The sequence below is a fragment of the Papaver somniferum genome, chromosome 7 (genome assembly GCF_003573695.1).
Source record: "Papaver somniferum cultivar HN1 chromosome 7, ASM357369v1, whole genome shotgun sequence".
NCBI lineage: Eukaryota > Viridiplantae > Streptophyta > Magnoliopsida > Ranunculales > Papaveraceae > Papaver > Papaver somniferum.
Window position 1 is genome coordinate 187,799,415 of NC_039364.1, and position 19,312 is coordinate 187,818,726.

At 35.1% G+C, this 19,312-nt stretch overlaps 1 protein-coding gene and 1 long non-coding RNA gene across 4 annotated transcripts; one reads left to right on the top strand and one right to left on the bottom strand.

Moving 5' to 3' along the window:
* Positions 1-360: 360 nt before the first annotated feature.
* On the bottom strand, positions 361-4,335 carry LOC113293865. The gene is made up of 7 exons (XR_003332626.1): positions 4,055-4,335; positions 3,873-3,933; positions 3,683-3,780; positions 2,794-2,843; positions 1,864-1,940; positions 1,422-1,615; positions 361-510 (listed from the first exon to the last, which is right to left on the bottom strand). It is a non-coding gene; the product is annotated as an uncharacterized LOC113293865 (long non-coding RNA).
* Positions 4,336-4,967: 632 nt separating this feature from the next.
* On the top strand, positions 4,968-11,455 carry LOC113299208. 3 transcript variants are annotated; one of them, XM_026548189.1, is made up of 13 exons: positions 4,968-5,568; positions 5,881-6,029; positions 6,685-6,762; positions 7,013-7,092; positions 8,116-8,200; positions 8,770-9,189; positions 9,291-9,398; positions 9,908-9,975; positions 10,175-10,262; positions 10,348-10,419; positions 10,536-10,589; positions 10,712-10,779; positions 11,082-11,455. In XM_026548189.1, exons 1-13 carry the CDS (start codon positions 5,154-5,156, stop codon positions 11,083-11,085), a joined length of 1,689 nt encoding a protein of 562 aa, XP_026403974.1. In that variant the 5' UTR covers positions 4,968-5,153; the 3' UTR covers positions 11,086-11,455. The 3 variants fall into 3 exon arrangements, with proteins under 3 accessions (XP_026403974.1, XP_026403973.1, XP_026403975.1); XM_026548188.1 differs by having other exon boundaries at positions 11,086-11,455; XM_026548190.1 differs by having other exon boundaries at positions 10,712-10,744.
* Positions 11,456-19,312: the final 7,857 nt, after the last annotated feature.

Genomic DNA, 19,312 nt, shown 5'->3' on the forward strand with positions numbered 1-19,312 from the left:
TGCATCATCTCTTTAGAGAGTGTCCTTTTTATTAAGAGAAAAATATGGTCTAGTCCAAAAATCAATCTAAAAATACAGTTTAGTCCAGTCCGCGTCAACTAGGTACAGATTAGTCCAAAAGTATGGAAAGTACACTAATAACCCTAATTATTTACTATTTCTTCCAAACTGACTCATGATGATGTCAGCAATTTTGAATAATACAAAAAACAATTAAAAACAATTTATCTTTTGAACCGCTCGTCCAAAATCGTCAAACTTTATATATTTGGAAAGCATTTTTCGAGAGGTACAAAAAGAGTACCCATATGACTATATAATTTTCATTTTTTAAATTTTTTAATTTACATTGGTGTGTGCAATTATGTACGCCGCTCCAAAGATCCAAAGAATCTAGAATCCATGATAGTCAAACTGCACCCTAATCCGCATATACTGAGAAAAATACCAACCACGCCAATTTCCAGTTGGATAACATCCAGCTTTGCAGAGGTAAGTTTTGAAAATAACCTGCATCAAGGAAAAACAATTAAAATAAGAAATCACAGCTTGAAAAGAAAGTGATTATCCTTTCACCAACATTCGCATAAGAAAACAAAGCAAGAAAACGATCAAAATAAAAAGTTACTCAGTTTATGGTCAGAGAGACTCAATCCATGTGGGCGTTACTACACAAACTTAATATGGCTTCGAAACATCCCAGTACAGTGATTCATTGCACTTTACCAAAAAGGAGATTACTAACATGCACAACAGATCAATCATACTCACACCCAGATCTACTTTTTCATGAGAAGTATATTGGTGCATCAATATATTCATCCCTGTGAAAACATGTAGAAAAATGATCATTCATAACCACACACAAGCCTAGTTTTACGTGGGAATTACAGAGGTGCACCAATACGTACACCGCTTCAAAACATGCATAAAGCTAATCATTCACAACCGCAACAAACCTATTTTTTCATGGGAGTTACTTCTCACAGGTGCACCAATATGTACACCATTGTAAAACAAGGGAAACATACTTTTTCATAAGATTTACACAGGTGCACCAATATGTACACCCCTGTAAAACATGCATAACATCAATCATTCATATTAACAATCAACAAGTGCACAACTATATACACATTATCTATCTACATGTGTATAATTATATACACATTAAGAATCAATATGCAATTTCATTAAAAGAAGGTTATACTTATCAAATTCAACTAAGAAAGACTAAGGTACACAATCATGTTATCAGTTAGGACCTGTATTAAGGTAGGAATTATCAAGGAAACCAAAGTATACAACTAGAACAAATACCTTGCACCTTGTTGCACCATCTTGGGATGCAAGCATAGAAACATAACTAGAAAAACCCAAGATGCAAAACACCACAAAACAACCGAAAAAAATTAACCAACCTGTTACTCCACTTCATCTTCAATCATTTCTACACCAACTCCAGCTAAATTGCCAATCACACTTTACATCTAAAATGTTGCAGATATAGTTAAGAGATCCTTGATACCTTCGAACCAGTCTCTCCAACTATCACGTCAATTGCTCCCAGATCTCCAGTATTCTCAGCCCTTAGTTGCAGATACACACATCATTACTGCAGAGACACACATCATTAATTAGAATCCCCAACTGAAAATTTCATTTTGATTGTATTCATGAATTGCCTATTAAAATTTAGTCAATGTCATTAATAAGATTCTCTCTTTTGAGGGGTTTTCCTATTTCCCCAAATAAAAAATATATTTAACAGTGAGGAATTAATAATCATCTTAGCCTATACAATAACTACATTTAGACACCCATACAATGAAATCACTAAAAAACAGAAGAAGAAAATAAAACCTTAGCGTGCTAGCCTGCATCACTGAACCAGGTCATGGTCGACGACTTCCACTAAATCATGAATTGGATACAAAAGCCTGTGGGTATAAAAAAGAGTTCATCAAGCCCAAATTCAAAGGAAAACAAGCAACGGTAGTAATACAGTTCTGTATTATCAATAATTAGCATGTGTACAATTATGTACACATTAATAATCAGCGGGTGTACACCTATGTACACATAATGATCGAGGGTGTACAACTACGTACACATTAAGTGACAGGACCAACTCAATTAAATTCTAATATATAAACTAGTTTTTTGTGTTTGATGGTGTTGTTGATCAAGCTCTACATTGAATAGTGCCATTCAATCGAGCTCTCCCGAAGTTCATCATGTTAAATCTTGCAAGTGCATTATAGTACCATCGTGTAGCTACCTGAGCATTTTTTAAAATACGTCGCGAAAACAAAACCATACCAAGCCACCGTGTAGATATAACTGGTGTAAAAGCATATACACCTCGTACAACAAGCACACAAAAAAATAATGTATTTTTATGTGCACCGTGTATAACTAGTGTACAAGAAAGTACATCTATCTTGTTGAAACGGCAAGCTCACCAGCAAGTCTAACACTACTTGGCCCTCCCCTGATGAACATCAATCTCACAAGCAAGTCCAACAACAGTTGGCCCTCCTCAAAATATTAATATCGAAACTGCAGTCTCTACTTATACTCTATCTTGTTGTACTCTATCTAGATGTTGCCCGAACCTAGTTATTTGATTCCAAAATTTTACAATAGAATGTAAATTCAATCTCTAATCTTGAAGTACAACACTGAGGTCATACTGTTAATGAATATCAAGCAAATTCATTAGTGCAATTTCTCACTATTTCATTTATTTTCACAACATAACATTTCAAGTAAATTTAGGGATTTACTTACTTTTCGATTGACGTCAATTCCCCACCAACAAGCTAATATCACTTACTAACCTGCAAAAAATAATAAATAATGAAGAAGAATCAACATGTGCACAATCATGTGCACATTTATCAACATGCAATTATGTACACATCGAGAATCAACATGTGTACTACTATGTACACATTAACAGTCAATGAATGAAGCATCAATTTCTTATTGGAATAGGAATGTTTGCATGCAACTAAAAGTGCTAAGGCAGCTCATGAGGTTATACATGAGGAGGATAAGCAAACTCAACAAAGTTGATGAGAACATTATTGTTGCACTTTACTGTAATCCTAAACAACTATTGTCCAAGTAAACAACGTAACAGAGGTAGTAGATTAGCACAAACAGAAAATGATGAACTACTACATGTTGATTCTTGGTCATAGGGAATCTTTGGCTATCGAGAAACTGTTATGGAACCCTCCTTGCCAGATTCAATCTCTTCCACGTGGGTCTTCTCCATAATAGTGTCGGCATGATCACAAAGTCATATCAACTAATCAACGAACACATGAATAAAAAACTCAAAAAACAAAATGCATAGCAAATGGAATAAATTAAGAAAATGTTATTCATCCATCATTTTATCAATATGACCAGCAAAGAATCTAAAAAACAAGGGTAAAGAACGACCATGAACAATAACACCTAATGTACCAATCCCCATTAAAATATAATCCAAATTATAACCATTTCTGAAAAGCTTTTTAAACCCAACTAAAATTAGAAGAATTAAAGAGTTCCTTTTCCTCATCCTCAATAACTGCTTATTTCTTTTTCATCCAATTTAAGATAATATTAAGTAAATTTATTCTATAGCCATTAGGTAGCTTAATTCAGTTAATGAATAATGACATACCTTAGCATCCCATTGACAAGCCTTGAGAAACTAGTGATGAAAACGTTAGGAGTTGGTGCATTTAGACGAAACAACAACCTTTTAAGTATGAGCTTTTCCTGGAAATTGATAAAAGGGGGGTGGAATCAGTTTAATATACGTAAATTGGGGCTGATATGAATGTATACAAGGTGAGTTTTAAGATCCACACCATTGAAGCATTTGATCTCCAATGTATATGAGTCAATATCGAGGCTAACTAACTCCTTAACCTGCGTTAAAATTATCAATTTTTTTGAGCAAATAGATGACAACATAATATGCGCAAGAAGATTACCTCTAATTATAACAATTTTGATGAAATGTTTTAAAGATAAACTTATATAAATCTACCTTTGGATGCCAAAAAATCCTCATATTTTGATGCCAATAAGAGGACGGTAAGACTAACCAACTGCATGTCGGTTCTTTTTTATTGCAAAAACAAAAAGAAATCTGTCAAATAATATGACCATAAGAAACAAAATTTCTGGCATCAAATCAAGTTTGCAGTTAACCTGCAACCAAGTGAATTACAGTTGAGGATTCAGAATTATAGATTTTAAAAAGGGGAAAAGGCAATTAAGAATGAGTTAATATCATACTTCAATAAACCAATTTATCAGGATTCCATGCATTTTATGAGTTGTATCATATATTTGAAGCTCCATGTAGTTTGCCAGAAATATGATTTCTGCCTAAAAAACATAAAAAGGATCTTCAAACTAAATTTTTTGACAAATCACGGATCTATCGTCGATAACATTTGAAAAACACTTAAAAACTTAAAATAAAATGGAAGATAAACCTTGAAAATCGAAGAAGGAGTAAATAGAAATCAATCAAATAAACATTAAATGAAAAGGATCAATCAAAAGACTAACATGAAGAATGAAGAACGAATCTCTAAATCGCCTCTGTCTCTTCTCTCTCCAAAAAAAATTCTAAGATCTAAAAAATTAAAACGTAATACGAGAAGGGTAATTAGGGTACTAAGAAAAGATCGGATTTTTTAGATCGGCTGAAATTTAGATTAACTCGTTTACATGTTGGACTAAACTGTAAGGACTGGAGATACTTGGACTAACTAGTACTGGGCTTTGAGGGGGAGGACTAGAGCGTCTAAAACCCAGAAAAAATGGGATTAAGCGTTAATTTCTACTTTTATTAAATTTTGGATGTCAAACCAGTATGTTAGACATTTACCGGGTACAGACGGTTAAATAGCCCTACCCTTGAGATTATTCCCACTGGATTTGCCCTAACATGTAAGTGCCACATGAGCACAAGTGAAATCATGATTCATGTTCCCTCCTTTGTGTTTGAACCTCTCCTTCCTCATCTTCATCGCCTAGAGAGACCGAGAAAAACAAAGAATTTATTCGAAACCTTAACTGAATGCTGATCCTCCACTAAGAAACTTCAAGAAATCTAAGCTTAATTCTTTCTAATAATGGCTTTAAATTTAAGTAATACTTGGGTTCCATCTCCTCCCCTTTGTTGTCATCCATCTCCACGTATATCAAGGATATCTACTTGTAAATATCTTTGTTTCTCAATTCATTCGACGACTTCAACTCGTTCTTATAACATCAGAGTTAAATCATCTTCTTCATCTTCAAGTGACGAAGGAAATCAAATTCCCGAGGAATTGGATATGAATTTGTTGGGTGATGAATTGATTAGCCGGATATTGAGCATGAAAGATGCTGATGAAGTTTTGGAGTTGATTTCTGAGAAATATCAGAAAGATACAGGTGTTGTTGGGACATCTGATTGCTGTATGATCATAAATTCTGCACTTGAAAGGGGGAATTTCTTATTGGCTTTATCGATTTTCTCTGCAATGCGATCAAGCTTCGAGCAAGGTATTAATCGTTTCTGGTTTTGATTATATTGTTGTTAGCATCTCTATTTCACTTTCTTTTTTTTTTTTTTGTTAGTAGGGCATTTTTATACTTGAATTACTGAAATTTAAACAACCTACACTGGTTTAGCAGAAGTGACCACATTCACTAACTGGTATATTTGTGTAGGGAGATTAACTCGCATGATGTGCTAAATAGAAATTACATACCGATTTTTTCTTTTTTCTTTTTTTGCTTGGCTCAAATAAAATATGTCTGTTTAGAATACGATTGATTCTTTAGTTTTGCTTCTAACTGGTTTGAGTGAAACAGATTCTTCTATCAAGGAATGGAAGTGGAGTAGGCCAGATGTGCGGACTTATGTGTCGCTAGTTCGAGGACTTGCAGCATCTTTGCGTGTTTCTGATGCTATTAGGATGGTTAATGAGGTTTGCCGAGTTGGAGGTTCCACTGGGGAGGAGGTACATAGTTTCTCCTTCTTCTTTTTTGATGGGCAATCATCCCCTTTCTCAATGGAAGTAGGTTTTATGTAAGACAAAGGTTTTTCTGTTAGCTTAGATTCTTTTGAGTCTATTCACTTCCAGTCACTTACTTGTGGAGGAGTTTAGCCGGTGCTAGGAACTAGCCTACCGAATTTGTAGAAAGATTTGATCAATCTTCGTTTCTCATTTGATTCGCTGTTTGATTCTTTGAATCTTCAATTGATAAGCGGCAGAATCCAAGTACAAATCTACTCTCAGTGCATTGAGTTTGTACTCATACCATGGGGTCCAAAGAAAAGGCAAAACCAAACTAGGATGAGCTTCACATTGTGTTGTACTGTGGCCAGAAGCCAAGAGCATTTAACCACCTACGACTTCAACATAAACTTGGAACTACCCAACCTCCACTATCAATCTTAAGCAGCAGCTCATCAATACCTCGGCAAAGCTATTACCTCTTTCATTTTATAACCAACCCCGTGGGTTCTTGTTAACCGCCTTTTTATTAATCCAGTAATCTGTTCATTGTTGTACATTCAATTCTATTACAGTTATTTTGTCTGGGTTTACTATCTTTTTTTTAAACCAAAAGAACATTCTTACTCTCTGTTAACTGGCACATAATCATTTGCAGGTGCCTTTTGGTAAGGTTGTGAGATGTCCGAGCTGTACGATAGCTGTTGCTGTTGCACAACCTCAACATGGTAGTCAAGTATGCATTTGAGAAATCTCTTTTGTTCCAGCTGTTAATGTTTAGAAGTGTCTAAATACATTAAGGAGCAGCACTGTGCTGCTGTATAATGTAGTCTAGGTAGTCAACACCTCCAGTTTGTTTTTTCACATAGGAGTCAGGAAACCTAATACGGGTATACCTAAGTTAGCATTTGTTTCTGTTAGTTTTCTGATCTCTTTCTCACACCTATCTTTAGTTCTCAACTTATTGAAGCATCTATTTTCTGCAGATAGCATCATGTGCCAAGTGTCGCTACCAATATGAGCTTGTTTCAGGAGATATAGTCAGTATTGAATCAGAAGAAATCAGGTTAGATTCCATTTACTGTAAATTCAACATATTCATTGTACATAAATTTGGTATGTATATCGGTAACAGTAAGTCATACTGATTCTATCTTCTGCCTGAGAAATTATAACGTTTAGTAATTGCATAGGTTCTCCAGGCCTCTTGCTTATCTATGAGCATATATTTTCTGGCATCCCTTTTCTGATTGATTTTCGCGTTAGTGTTTGTACATGTCCCATTTTGGAGGGTGATGATAAAGTTATAACGATCTGATGGAATTGTTGTCTGGATTATTTTAATCATACAAGTTAATGGGGGACCTCACCCAAAGGGATCATTGATTTACTTATTCCTGTTGGGTGTTTTTCTTTTTCTTTTCAGTTCTGGTCTATTAGAGCAACCACAGTGGGCGAGTATAACCAAATATTTGGTCAAAAAACGAGACACAGCGGACAGACTATCGATTAAAATCCGGACCAAAGACCAAATCCCAGACTATATTTGGTCCAAGATCAAGACCAAAACCAAATATAGTCGAGCAAACGTATAATTAACGCCCCACCACCAGGCGGGTGTATAGTTACCGCCCCACACCAGGCGTGCATAAAGTCCCCGTCCCACACCAGGCGTGTTTTATACCTCCACCCCATTTGTTTTTTTTATTTTTTTTTTCTTTTGGGTGGGGCGGGGTTTATACCTCCGCCCCACTCTTTTTTTTTAAATTCAGTTTATATATGGGGCGGGCTTTATACCTCCGCCCCATTTTTTTTTTTGTTTATTTTTTTTTTTGTTTTTTGGAGTCTCATCGGGCATACGTATAGTTTACGCCCCACACCAGGCGAACGTATAGTGCACGCTCGACCAAATTTAGTCTTCTACCCATAGCGTCACACACCAGACTAAACTCAAATTTGGTCGTTTTTTTTGGTCTTTAATCTTTGGTTATACTCGCACCACTGCAGATGCTCTTAGATGATTATTATGTTTCATCTTTTGATTTTGGAGTATTCACTTTTTCTAAGGATCTCCTCCTGCCGAACGCAGCATGGATACTTCATCTTGGGAAAGGGGGCTGAGGTTCCTGCAACTAACGAGGAAGAACATTCCTGCAGCTGTTCACTCTATTGTGGTACATATTCTCTTCATACTTAATTCTCAAAATCCGTTTTGTCTTTCTTAAAATTATTGGAGGCATATTTCATGACTGTACAACAGAGTATTCTCAATTTGTGTGGCACGCTCTAGTACATTTCTGGGGCGCTTGTTTTGCATGTAATGAAGCAGACCAGCGAAATGAACTGTTCACAAGTTAAGGGTAAACAGTTGATAAGAAAAATAAAATTAGGGTGACTGTTCATCCTGGGTGTATGGCACTACTGCCTGATTCTTAATCAAATTCACGTTTCTATATCGGATTTTTGTTTTCCATTATGTGCCCCAAACAATTTTGTTATTCAAACCCCTGAATAAATTTATAGTGTTTCTTTACATTTATCATATTCGAAGGCTTTAGGTTGTGGCTGGATGCCTGGACCTCATTCTGCTGGAAATCAACCATTTCACTAGTTGCAGTTAAAGCGTTTCTTATTAAACAAATTATCTCATGTCAGATCTTCTCCAGTGAATGTGAAACAAGATTTTGCATTATCGCATGCTTAATCTGCTAATTTTGATGAGTGTCATGCGTTCCCCATTCAGGTTCAAACTCCTACTGGGACTGCTCGCACGCACAGGTTTGCTACTAAAACAGTGGACCTTCCTGCACGAGAAGGAGAAAGTGTAACTATTTGTCTGGCAGCTCCATCAAGTGTTTATCGGCAGGTGGGCCCCTTAAAATTTACTACAAAAGCACCTGGATTCAACCCAGGGGAACCCATGTGTATGACAAACCATAATGATGGTCGAGAATCAGAATTACTACGGGCCCCTTCAAAGAATGAACGCTTGTCTTTGCTTAGCCCTTCAGTCCTCTTCCCTGTACTTGGGGTACTTGCTACTGGAGATGCTGCTTCAGGGATTATTAATCCCAGCTTGCCACAATTCATTTCTGTTGCTGCAGTTGCTTCGGTTGCTCTAGGAACTACTTTGAATACTCTAGTTCTGCCTCAACTAAATCGGGTATGAATGTGGAATTTAATCACTTCCAATTGACTGACCATGATGGACTATTTCAAATTCATATCTATCTTTTATCTAAACCTTCCGCTTCATGTTTTCAGCTTCCTCAGAGGTCAGTTGATGTTGTTGCTATCAAGCAGCAGCTTTTGTCTCAGTATGATATACTTCAGACTCGTATAAAGAACCTAAGAGAAGCTACAGAGAAAGAGGTATAACTTCGTGGAAGTTATCTTCTTTACAGTTTCTTTTGATCAAATTATTTACCATAAAATTTGATCTCCATGAGTCGGGAGTTGAGGCGGTGAAAAATGTGATTTTCATGAGGTAGAGAGCAGGATGGAGCCAGCCTTACCAGTCCATAAAAAATCCGAGGATTATCGGGCATGGAAGTTACATTCTTACAGTTTCTTGTGGTCAATTATTTTACTAAAATTTGGATCTCCATGAATGGGGAGCTGAGGTTAGTGAAAGATGTGACTTTCATGAGATAGAGCAGGACGGAGTCAACCTTGCCAGTCCATGAACTTTCCCGAGGATTGTCGGCCTTGCTTTTCCGTTTGACACTACATGATTGTTGTTATTATCATTGAAGATCCTCAAAGTAGAGCAGAAAATTTTATTTTTTTATTTCTTCAGATAGTTTATATTTATTCTTTCAAAGATTCACGTCCACGATTCTACCTTCAGCTGTGAGATATAATACATTTTTTTTCGACAGGTATGGATGTTAGCCAGAATGTGCCAACTGGAGAACAAAATCTTAGCTGTCGGCGAACCCTCTTACCGGTGAAATCCTCTAAGCATTTCCCTTGCAACATCAAATTGTATCAATTAATTTTTACCTATCTTCTTTTACTAAATTTACACTTAACTGGTAAATGTGTTGGAATGATGTTCTCACTATTTATTTCATTTTTATAAACTGATGGCCTCATTTTAAACTCTCTGTCTTCTAATTTTTCTTGTTTTCATTTATTTGTTCTAGTGCTCGAAGAAATAGAGTCAAAAGGGTGCGAGAAAGCTTGGAAAATTCTCTAAAAGGGCGGATTGAACTGATTGACAGCTATGCAAGAGTAAACTTTCCAAGATACTAGTGTAAATATATTTTTTTATATTATATTTCTCATGTTTACGTAATTAACCCAATTGGATTGTCAGATTTCGTCTATGATTGAGATTGAGGTGGAGTTGGGCTCTGATGTCATTGCTGCTGAAGCAGTGAGCAATGCGGTCTGTACCAAAATCACGTTTCTACTTTGATGTTAATGGTGTTCGTTTTTAACAATATGTCCTTTTTTCTGTGCTGTTCTAGTTATCATACATTCTAATCATGACTGGGTTAGCAGGAAAATATTGCAGAACAGATTGAACAAACCATGGAGCTAGAAAACCTTGAACAGGCAAGACAATTGTTACTGGGAACATCTTTCTCAGAAACATCAGTTCATTCTAAACTGAGATGTATGAAATTGCATAAGCCTGGTTGATTGATGTGGTTTTCTGATGTTCATTATTAATCCAGCGATGGAGGGAGCAAGTTGAGGCGAATGATGAGGTAGAAAGACTTCTCAGTTCTCAGCCGATACAAAGGTTAGGCTATGTTTTGGTACACAATTTTCAAAATTTGTTAGGCTCAAAAACACAAAGGCCAATCGTTTTAACTTATAATTTCTAACTTATAATTTCAAAACAAGGTTTGCAATCAATTGAAACTGACCTAATAGTGGATGTTATATAACATACAAAGTGGGATTTTTTTTTTGTCATCTATGGGAAAGTGTTTTGCAAAAAAAAAAAACAACTTCTGGACATAGTATCCAGATCACACAAATGAGTTCTCATATTCTTGCTTTATGATTTAATGGGTAACGTAAGTTTATCTGCCTCTATAGATAGGCGGACTGTAAATTTGTCATCACCTTGTCAAGAACTTACATACACATGGTCATGGGCAAGAAGAAGGTAGTTTCCTCAGATGGCTGGTAACTCATCTTATGAACATCCCTTTTGCTGGCTTCCAAAGTAATGGCAGTTACAGAAACACACTAGGCAGATAAAGTTTTCTTAAGGAGCAATAAAATTCCTCCCCGCAAATTATACTGTTTTTGTTGTTGAATGTAACGCATTTTCTCATATATATAGTTCATTTCTACAGGATAAAATTTAATTGCCATTTTTCCGTGTACAAATTCACTTTTTTTGTTTTGTCTATCTGTAAAGAGAACAACACGTACATGGTCTGCCGTAAATACTACCTACGTTTCTGAAATTTTTAGTTATTCGTTTTAAAATTTTGTTTCTTAAAAGTTGAGTTATTTCATTAAACAAGGTAATATTTCTAAAATTACCCAGTGATGGTTGTAATACGACTCCCGATATTAGATTTATATCTAGTATTAGTTTTTGATTAATGCAAAGAGGTGGGATGGTGTCCCAATTAAGATTATAAACATAACTTTTAGCATGTTTGGCAAGAGTATCAGCGACTGCGCTACCTGATATGTGCACAAAAGAAAACCCCTGAAAATTTGGGCAAAAATCTGCAATCCTTCTTGTCTCCTCTGAAATAGCTTTATTATGTGAAATGATGAGGGTACCAAGTACACCATAATCTTGTTGATATCAACCTATATGACAAATACCTTGCATGATCTAATATAGACAGAGACTGTGAAGAAGATAGCAACCACAAGGTATACACTTGGTATATAAAATCGACATGGAACCCAAACCTATCTATAGGGATTAACTGAAGTGTTTTGATTAATGTACATGTGCTTTAAAAAGTAAAAGCACGCAACAAGATTTTGTTAACGAGGAAACCAAGAAAACTCCCGAGATCTAGTCCAGTTTTGTAGAATTAAGCCGTTATACAAAGACCACTACCAACTTCGTATAATTGAGACCAAGTAATCTATCCCTAGTTACCTAGTTTCCTCAGTATCCTTGTGTCTATAACCAATCTGGCCAACGCACGTCAATCCCAAGATAGAATCCACTATCTTAAGTTGCTTCACCCGCCATGAAGACTTCTTGCACTCAACTCCTTTGGATCGTATTATGGAACAGTAATGGACTAATCTGTATCCGGTAACTTCTCTCTCAGTCTCAAAAAGTAAATCAGAGATTTTATGTTGAGTCAAGCAAAGGCTCTTCAGTTAACCTAATAAACTCCTTTGTTTGGTTAGATATACCAATATCTAGATTATCAAGATAACCAGATCTAGGTATACGAACTATGAGCAATAAGATGTCTATCAAAAGATAAGCAACGATAGTCGGATCCCAGTCGATGAAGTATGTGCACGAAGTAAATCACAAAGATAGGAAATCAATAGGAAATCTTCTTTTCTATAAATCTTCAATGCACCTGCAAATACAAACTTAATTCCACTTATGATCGATCACACGCAGAATCGAATCTGTTAATGATGGATGATCACAACTCTATCGTCAGATCTAAAAACAGATATGAACTGTTGTTAATCCTTTGATCTAGTTTGAGTGGCCTTATGTCAGAAGAAAAGGCTCTCAAAAATAATCAAACTAGATGCAATCAAGGTTTAACAGACGCTAGTCAATCAAATCAATAACCAAAACTAAAATAACAATGCAAATTCTAGTTTCCCTCCAAAAGTACTAAGAAGTCCTTTAAACTAGTGGAAGTAAGAGATTTCTCATAATTAGGTTACTCTCATCTCTATGATAGCATTATAAGTAAGACTATTAGTCGGTTACATCTGTGACCACAAATCAAGTGCCTCCTCAGGATAAGTTTGTAAGAAGAACAAACTTCACTATACATAGGAATTTCCATATCCGAAAATATTCTCAAGATATGCAATAAGCATCAATATTCGGTTTTGTCTAGTTCCAACCAATATCCAACCGTCGTACCAAAATCCCTTATGGATGACAACTCAACATTAGTTGGTATACAGTAATAATTTACTAATATATGCCCCAGAGATATGTTTTACTTGCTGGAAAAATAAAACATACTTTATATATTCGAAAATCTCAACAGAAGATTCTCAAACATTTTGGTTTCGGATCTCACCTTAAGTATCAAGGAATATCTTTGAACAATAAAAGAATACAAATTAATTAGTCACTATGTCGAGATCTTGAACTTTCTTATTTTGCAAACCTAATTTTCAAATCACACAAACCCTACAGTGTACGTGACATAAAGAAATCGCTTTTGCCTATTGGGACCGCTTCTACCATGGTACTAAAGCAAGTTAGGATCGGTTCTACCTTGAATCCGAATATAGGTAGGGATCAGTTCTACCTTGACTCCCAACATAATCTAGGATCGGTTCTACCTTGATTGCCTATATGGGTTAGGATCGGTCCATAATTAAAATCTTCAATGAAAACCGGACTATCAATCCTTTTAATTTCCTTTTGACTACGAAACAAGTTCGTACGTCTACTTCCTTAAACTCATGTAACTAAACATAGTTTTATAGGCATGAAATCATACCTACATAAGCAAGTTTGCTGAATACGAAAGTTCAAGATGATCAAGTCTCTAATACTTGTTTGTGTTCGTAGAAGTATTCTCGAGTAGAAGGATGATGTGTTCTTCTATGAAACACAAACCCTAGAGAATACTTGAAACTGGAAATATGATTTCACTATGGGGATCGGTTCTGCAAGAAATCCCCAATAGGTATCGAATCTGCTATAAATCTCCAATAAGTAGGGGTCGGTCCTGCTATAGATCACCAATAGGGATCGGTCCTACTATAGATCCCTAATAGGAATCAGACCACCAATCTCAGTGATTCATTTCAACTACGAAACAAGTTGCGCAAGTCTACTTCCTTAAACTCATGTAAACATAGTTTTCTAGGTATAGAATCAATCCTAAATTCATCGCACAATTTAGTAACAAGTTACAAAGATAGTGTCTATGTCGCAATTATGAAGTTCAAAAGATAAGTGTTAGATTTCGTAATTCAATACAACAAAATTGTGATACAACTTGTATATTCTTCGTTGACACTTTGATCACAATAAGAAGATCAAGTCTCTAATACTAGAGTTCATATATATAACTTAGCATGTTATATTTTCAATCTAAACAAATTGAAAGTAACGTAGATAGAAATGGAAACAAATCAAGTCTCGTACTGCCAACCTCGAGTAGAAGGATGCTGTGTTCGTTGTTATCGATACTCGTCGGATTCTCCAGGTCTTCAAAGTAATACTTGTATGTGTCAATATTTCTAGACTTCCTAGTCTAACCTAACTAAGTTGGATCTACTAATCTAATCAAGCGGCCTTGAGTTTTGGAACTAAAATATGACAACCAATCTTGACATACTAACGCTTGGTAGGTTCAACCGAGCAGTGCTCTAGCACTCTGTTAAGTAGAGTTCTGTTATAGGGAGAGCAAAATACTATTTGAGGAATGCAAAAATCGTAGTTGACTCATTGACTAGATACGATAATTTTTACACGAATCGGACTAAAATAACCTTGTCAATACACAATTTCTTCGCACAACCACATTCTAGCAATAATGATTAACTTAATCCAAGATGTTTGCTTCATGAACTTCCATTGATGTCTCTACACCACCACTACCCTCCTTCTTCTGACTATCAACTTTTACCTTCCTATAGCATTTCCAGAAGCTCTATTAATCTTTTTCCTCTAATTTCAGTCATTGCACGACGGTTTGTTGAAAGTCAAAGAACGAAATATCAACCAAGAGTGTGAGTTGTTATTTAATCTGTTTCGTCGTAGATACCGTTAGGTTAAAATTACTTATCAAAGTAACAGATTTTACGAACTCTTTCCCGATTATTTCTACATTTAAAAAACTGGTACCAAGCTGAATTATACTCTAGAGGTATTTATAAAATTCAGTAATCAAAGTTTTTATCTGATTGAATTTCTTTTCCATTAGAAAATACTTAATTGAATATATAATACATTTGACTAAATTTTTGATACTCTTCTTGCATAATTAAATAGTTACTTCTCCAATGATAAGCAAGCAGTGGTGGTGGATTTATGGCAGTGACGGTGGTTGTGGCTGCGAAAGCGGCAATGGAAAAAAAATGTCGGAAGTTTAAAGCTCAAGTCGATCTTTTTAGTGAGCATGCGAAGAATCCATGTGTTATTAAGGTTATTTTTGTCCGAGTCGCACAAGCATATTAAATCGGTCCAAATAACTGAGTTAACCATGATTTTTGCGCTTCTCAGATCTCAATTTGATCTTCATTCAACAAAAATCGCCAAGTAATAGTAGTTGGTTTCCAATTAAAATTGTCAATCAACTTTTGTAGTCACTGAAAAGGAGAGAATACCAAGTTCGCCACTAACTTTTCGTTCGACAACCTGTATGGAAAACATCCAATACAATCACAAGTAGGTCAACAGTAAAGACGCTTGTGAAAGATTGTACATAGAGTTTCTCCCTTTCTCTTCACCAAATATGTATAGACCAAAGGTTCGTATACCTGATTGTCTAGAAGAGTTCTTAGACGATCTCAAAAATCAATATCCAAGATCAATCTAATATATAACCAAGTTGTACAAGATCCGAATTCCGACAATCACGAGACTTTAATCTATATTTCAAGATACGAATACAACAAGAACGAGCCTTGTAAGATCTAAATAACTTAGGGATCGAACACTAACTAGATTAATGAAGTACTAATTGTGATATTCATATCACAAAGACAATATTTTTCCCTAGGCTACACACTGAGCGTGGTTAACTTCTGTTAGATATTTGCACCCTTCTTTTATTTTATTTTACTTCACCCACCCCCACTCCCACCCCCCTTCTGTTCTATAGATTGATAAATCACATGGGATTGAAAAAAATATGAACGAGACGAAATTGAAAATTATGAATTCATAATTCAATCAACAAAGTAAATTACATATTGAATTGAAAGGTTAAATCGAGCAAAGGCCTGACACTACAATGTTGAACATCTTTCGCCCCTTGAAGAATTGAACCTCAATAAAAGTTCGACTATGACCTAAAGATAACTGGAATAAAACAAAAATGATAGCATTGACCATAACATCGAACAATAATGACAAATTTACATGCCAACTTCCAATTTTAAATCTCCCTATGTCCTTAGGCATGTTATAAATTTTTGATTACTTTGTACCAATATAGCTACAATAAATTCTATATAAAACGTAATATATAATATATATTTCCATATAAGAAGTTTGCACATGTATTTTGTGTGATCTTGGATGCTAACATGTTGACTTAAAGAGTTACTAATCCAAGTTGTAATGTGGTATTGTTGATATAGTGTGTATTCAAAGTACTTGCATAGGTATCAGTAGATTATATTGAATGCAAATGCATGTATAACCATTTATAAATGTTTCTATTTCATCAACCTATATTGGATAATTTAGTTTGTCATAATAAGAAGGGGAAGTATAAAATAGAATCGATAATACCTCACCACACTGACCGGATATCCATTTCGTCAGCTGACACACAGTAATAAAAAGTTTGCACTAACATAAACAGAAACTCTAGGAGATATATAGTTCACTTTTTTCAATATCAATGCATTAATTTTATTTCAGAACCAATGCTATATTAATCACCATCCTACTAATAATTTATCTTATTATCATCTGGTTGCCAAAATAAATTCTATAAAATGAATGTAGAAATTTGTAGATACATGGTAGGATACAGATGTGTGAAATTGTGGATTTCCCTGGGAGCCTACTAAACTCTGTACTGAAAATTTATGGTGACAAAAGAAATTATACTAAAAACCTCATAAGTAATTCTTACATCTCTTACCACTGTAAAGCCATTTACAAAATAGAATAAGGAAATAAAAAAAAATACAAAAAAAATATTTCAAAACTATTGAAATCTGGAGTCAGGGTAGGTTGGAGAACCATCCCGCAAACTATAGATATATGATGTTCAGGATACAAGAAGGTTGTCGAACTAGTTCGCAAATTGTAAAGTTCCGAATGGGACAATTTACCAACCCAGTTCACGAACCATGGTGATATGAAATTGGTGAAAGGTCAAGGATTGGCAAACCCATTTCACGTATTGTTGTCATCTGAGTTCACGAGTCGCTGAACGGTTCACGAACCATAGCGCCCAGGAATCATGAACTTCATAACAGTTCAAGAACCGTTTCACCAACCGTCCAAGTAAGTATTAGCCGATGCTCAAAGACTTATTTTTTTCAATATGTTTAGTATTTCTATGACTCTCATAAACACCTCTAAGACATCTATGATATCTAAAACACCTTGTGCATGTGCATCATGATTAAATTCTTAAGTGTATAAATGAACACGATATTTCTCATTAGTTCGAAAGGCATATTTTCTAAGAACTATCATTTTACACGGTTCACATACCCGGACCACTGTGTATATTCTTCTATGTGATTTTAAGACAAACTTCTCACATGCTTACTTGAAACCCTAATTAGAGTTTCATATAAAGAAAGTGTTTGCTTGAATCTCAAGTTATCTTAGCGTGAACCGTTCAGCGCGATTCATGAACTACCTAACGGTTAAATAACCGTTTCACTAACGGTCTCAATAAGTATTAATAGATGCTCAAAGACTTATTTTTTAAATATATTTAGCATTGCTATGACTTTCATAAACACCTATAATACATATATGATCTCTAAAACACCTTGTGTATGTACATCATGATTAAGGTCTTAAGTGTTTAAATGAACACGATATTTCTTATTAGTCGAATGCCAAGAACTATCATTTTACATGGTTCACGTACCCGGACCACTGTGTATATTCTTCTATGTGAATTTAAGACAAACTTCTCTTAGGATTACTTGAAACCCTAATTACAATTTCATCTAAATGGAGAAAGTGTTTGTTTGAATCTCAAGTTATCTTAGCTTGAATTCTAAGCAACTCTCAGTCTTAAAGGTATATAAATGGAGAGACTCATTTAACTGGGAAAGTAAATCCCTAACACTTTGTGTTCTAGTTAATTGGTAAAGTCGTCCTCTATTGACCCAGGTTTCCTCTGAGAAACACAATTAGGTCAATGACTGAAAGACTTAACTTAGGGATTCGTGAAGCCAGGTCCGACTATCTTTACCTTGATAGTCCGTGAATCCTGATCTTGCTTTTATGTTATCGAGGTTTCATAATTTCTTTCAGGCAAGATAGATAGAAATCACAAAGTTCTCTTCGTCTCACACTTTATGATTCCTTAAGATATTTGAAAACTATTAATTAGTTCACGATTGTACTTGAGAGGTGGTTAAGAATCCAGGCTTCTCATCCAACTGAGTGTATGTATTCCTGATTTCTAAGGTTTGTTAGCTTTGTCTATTGCGAACATATTCGTAAGCCTTGATGTTGATCTAATGGGAACTCAAATAGGCTTATTTATTAGAGGAAGATTGGTATCAAAAGTCTTCATTTAGGTTGAAGCAACTCATATGCTGTAAAGAACGCCATCTAAGGGAATCAATTGCGTAGAGCCTTGCAAGGTTCAAGAGACGTAAGGAACGCGATTGTAACTGAATTTCTTGTAGGGTGAACTCGGTCTCAAATATATTTTAGTTTGAAGTCTGGTATTATGCTAGTATCTGTAGCGGCTTAATACAGTTTGGTGTTCAAATTTGGACGAGGTCCCGGGGTTTTTCTGCAGCTGTCGTTTCCTCATTAACATAATTTCTGATGTCTTGTGTTTTTTCTTTTCCACATTATATTTTTTATCTTTACAATAAGATTTATACAAGTAGTATGTATTCAATTCTACCAGATACATCCTTGTAATTAAGATTAATTACGAGAATCGTTTCTTGTAGAATTCGTATCTTGAAAGATAGATAACAAGTTTCATACTTAGAGAATTGGAATCTGAATATATTGGATACGACTAGATTGATCTTAGATATTGATTTTTGAGTTTGTCCAAGTATTTTTCTTAACAATCAGGTTCACAAACTCTATTATCTAAACTTTCTGATGGAGAAGAGATAGAGATATAATCTATTTATACGTATTTTAAAGGATCATTAAGTTGGTCTACTTGAAATATTGTATTAAGTTTTTCCATGCAGATTTCCGAATGAAAAAGTTGGTAGTGTACTTGTTA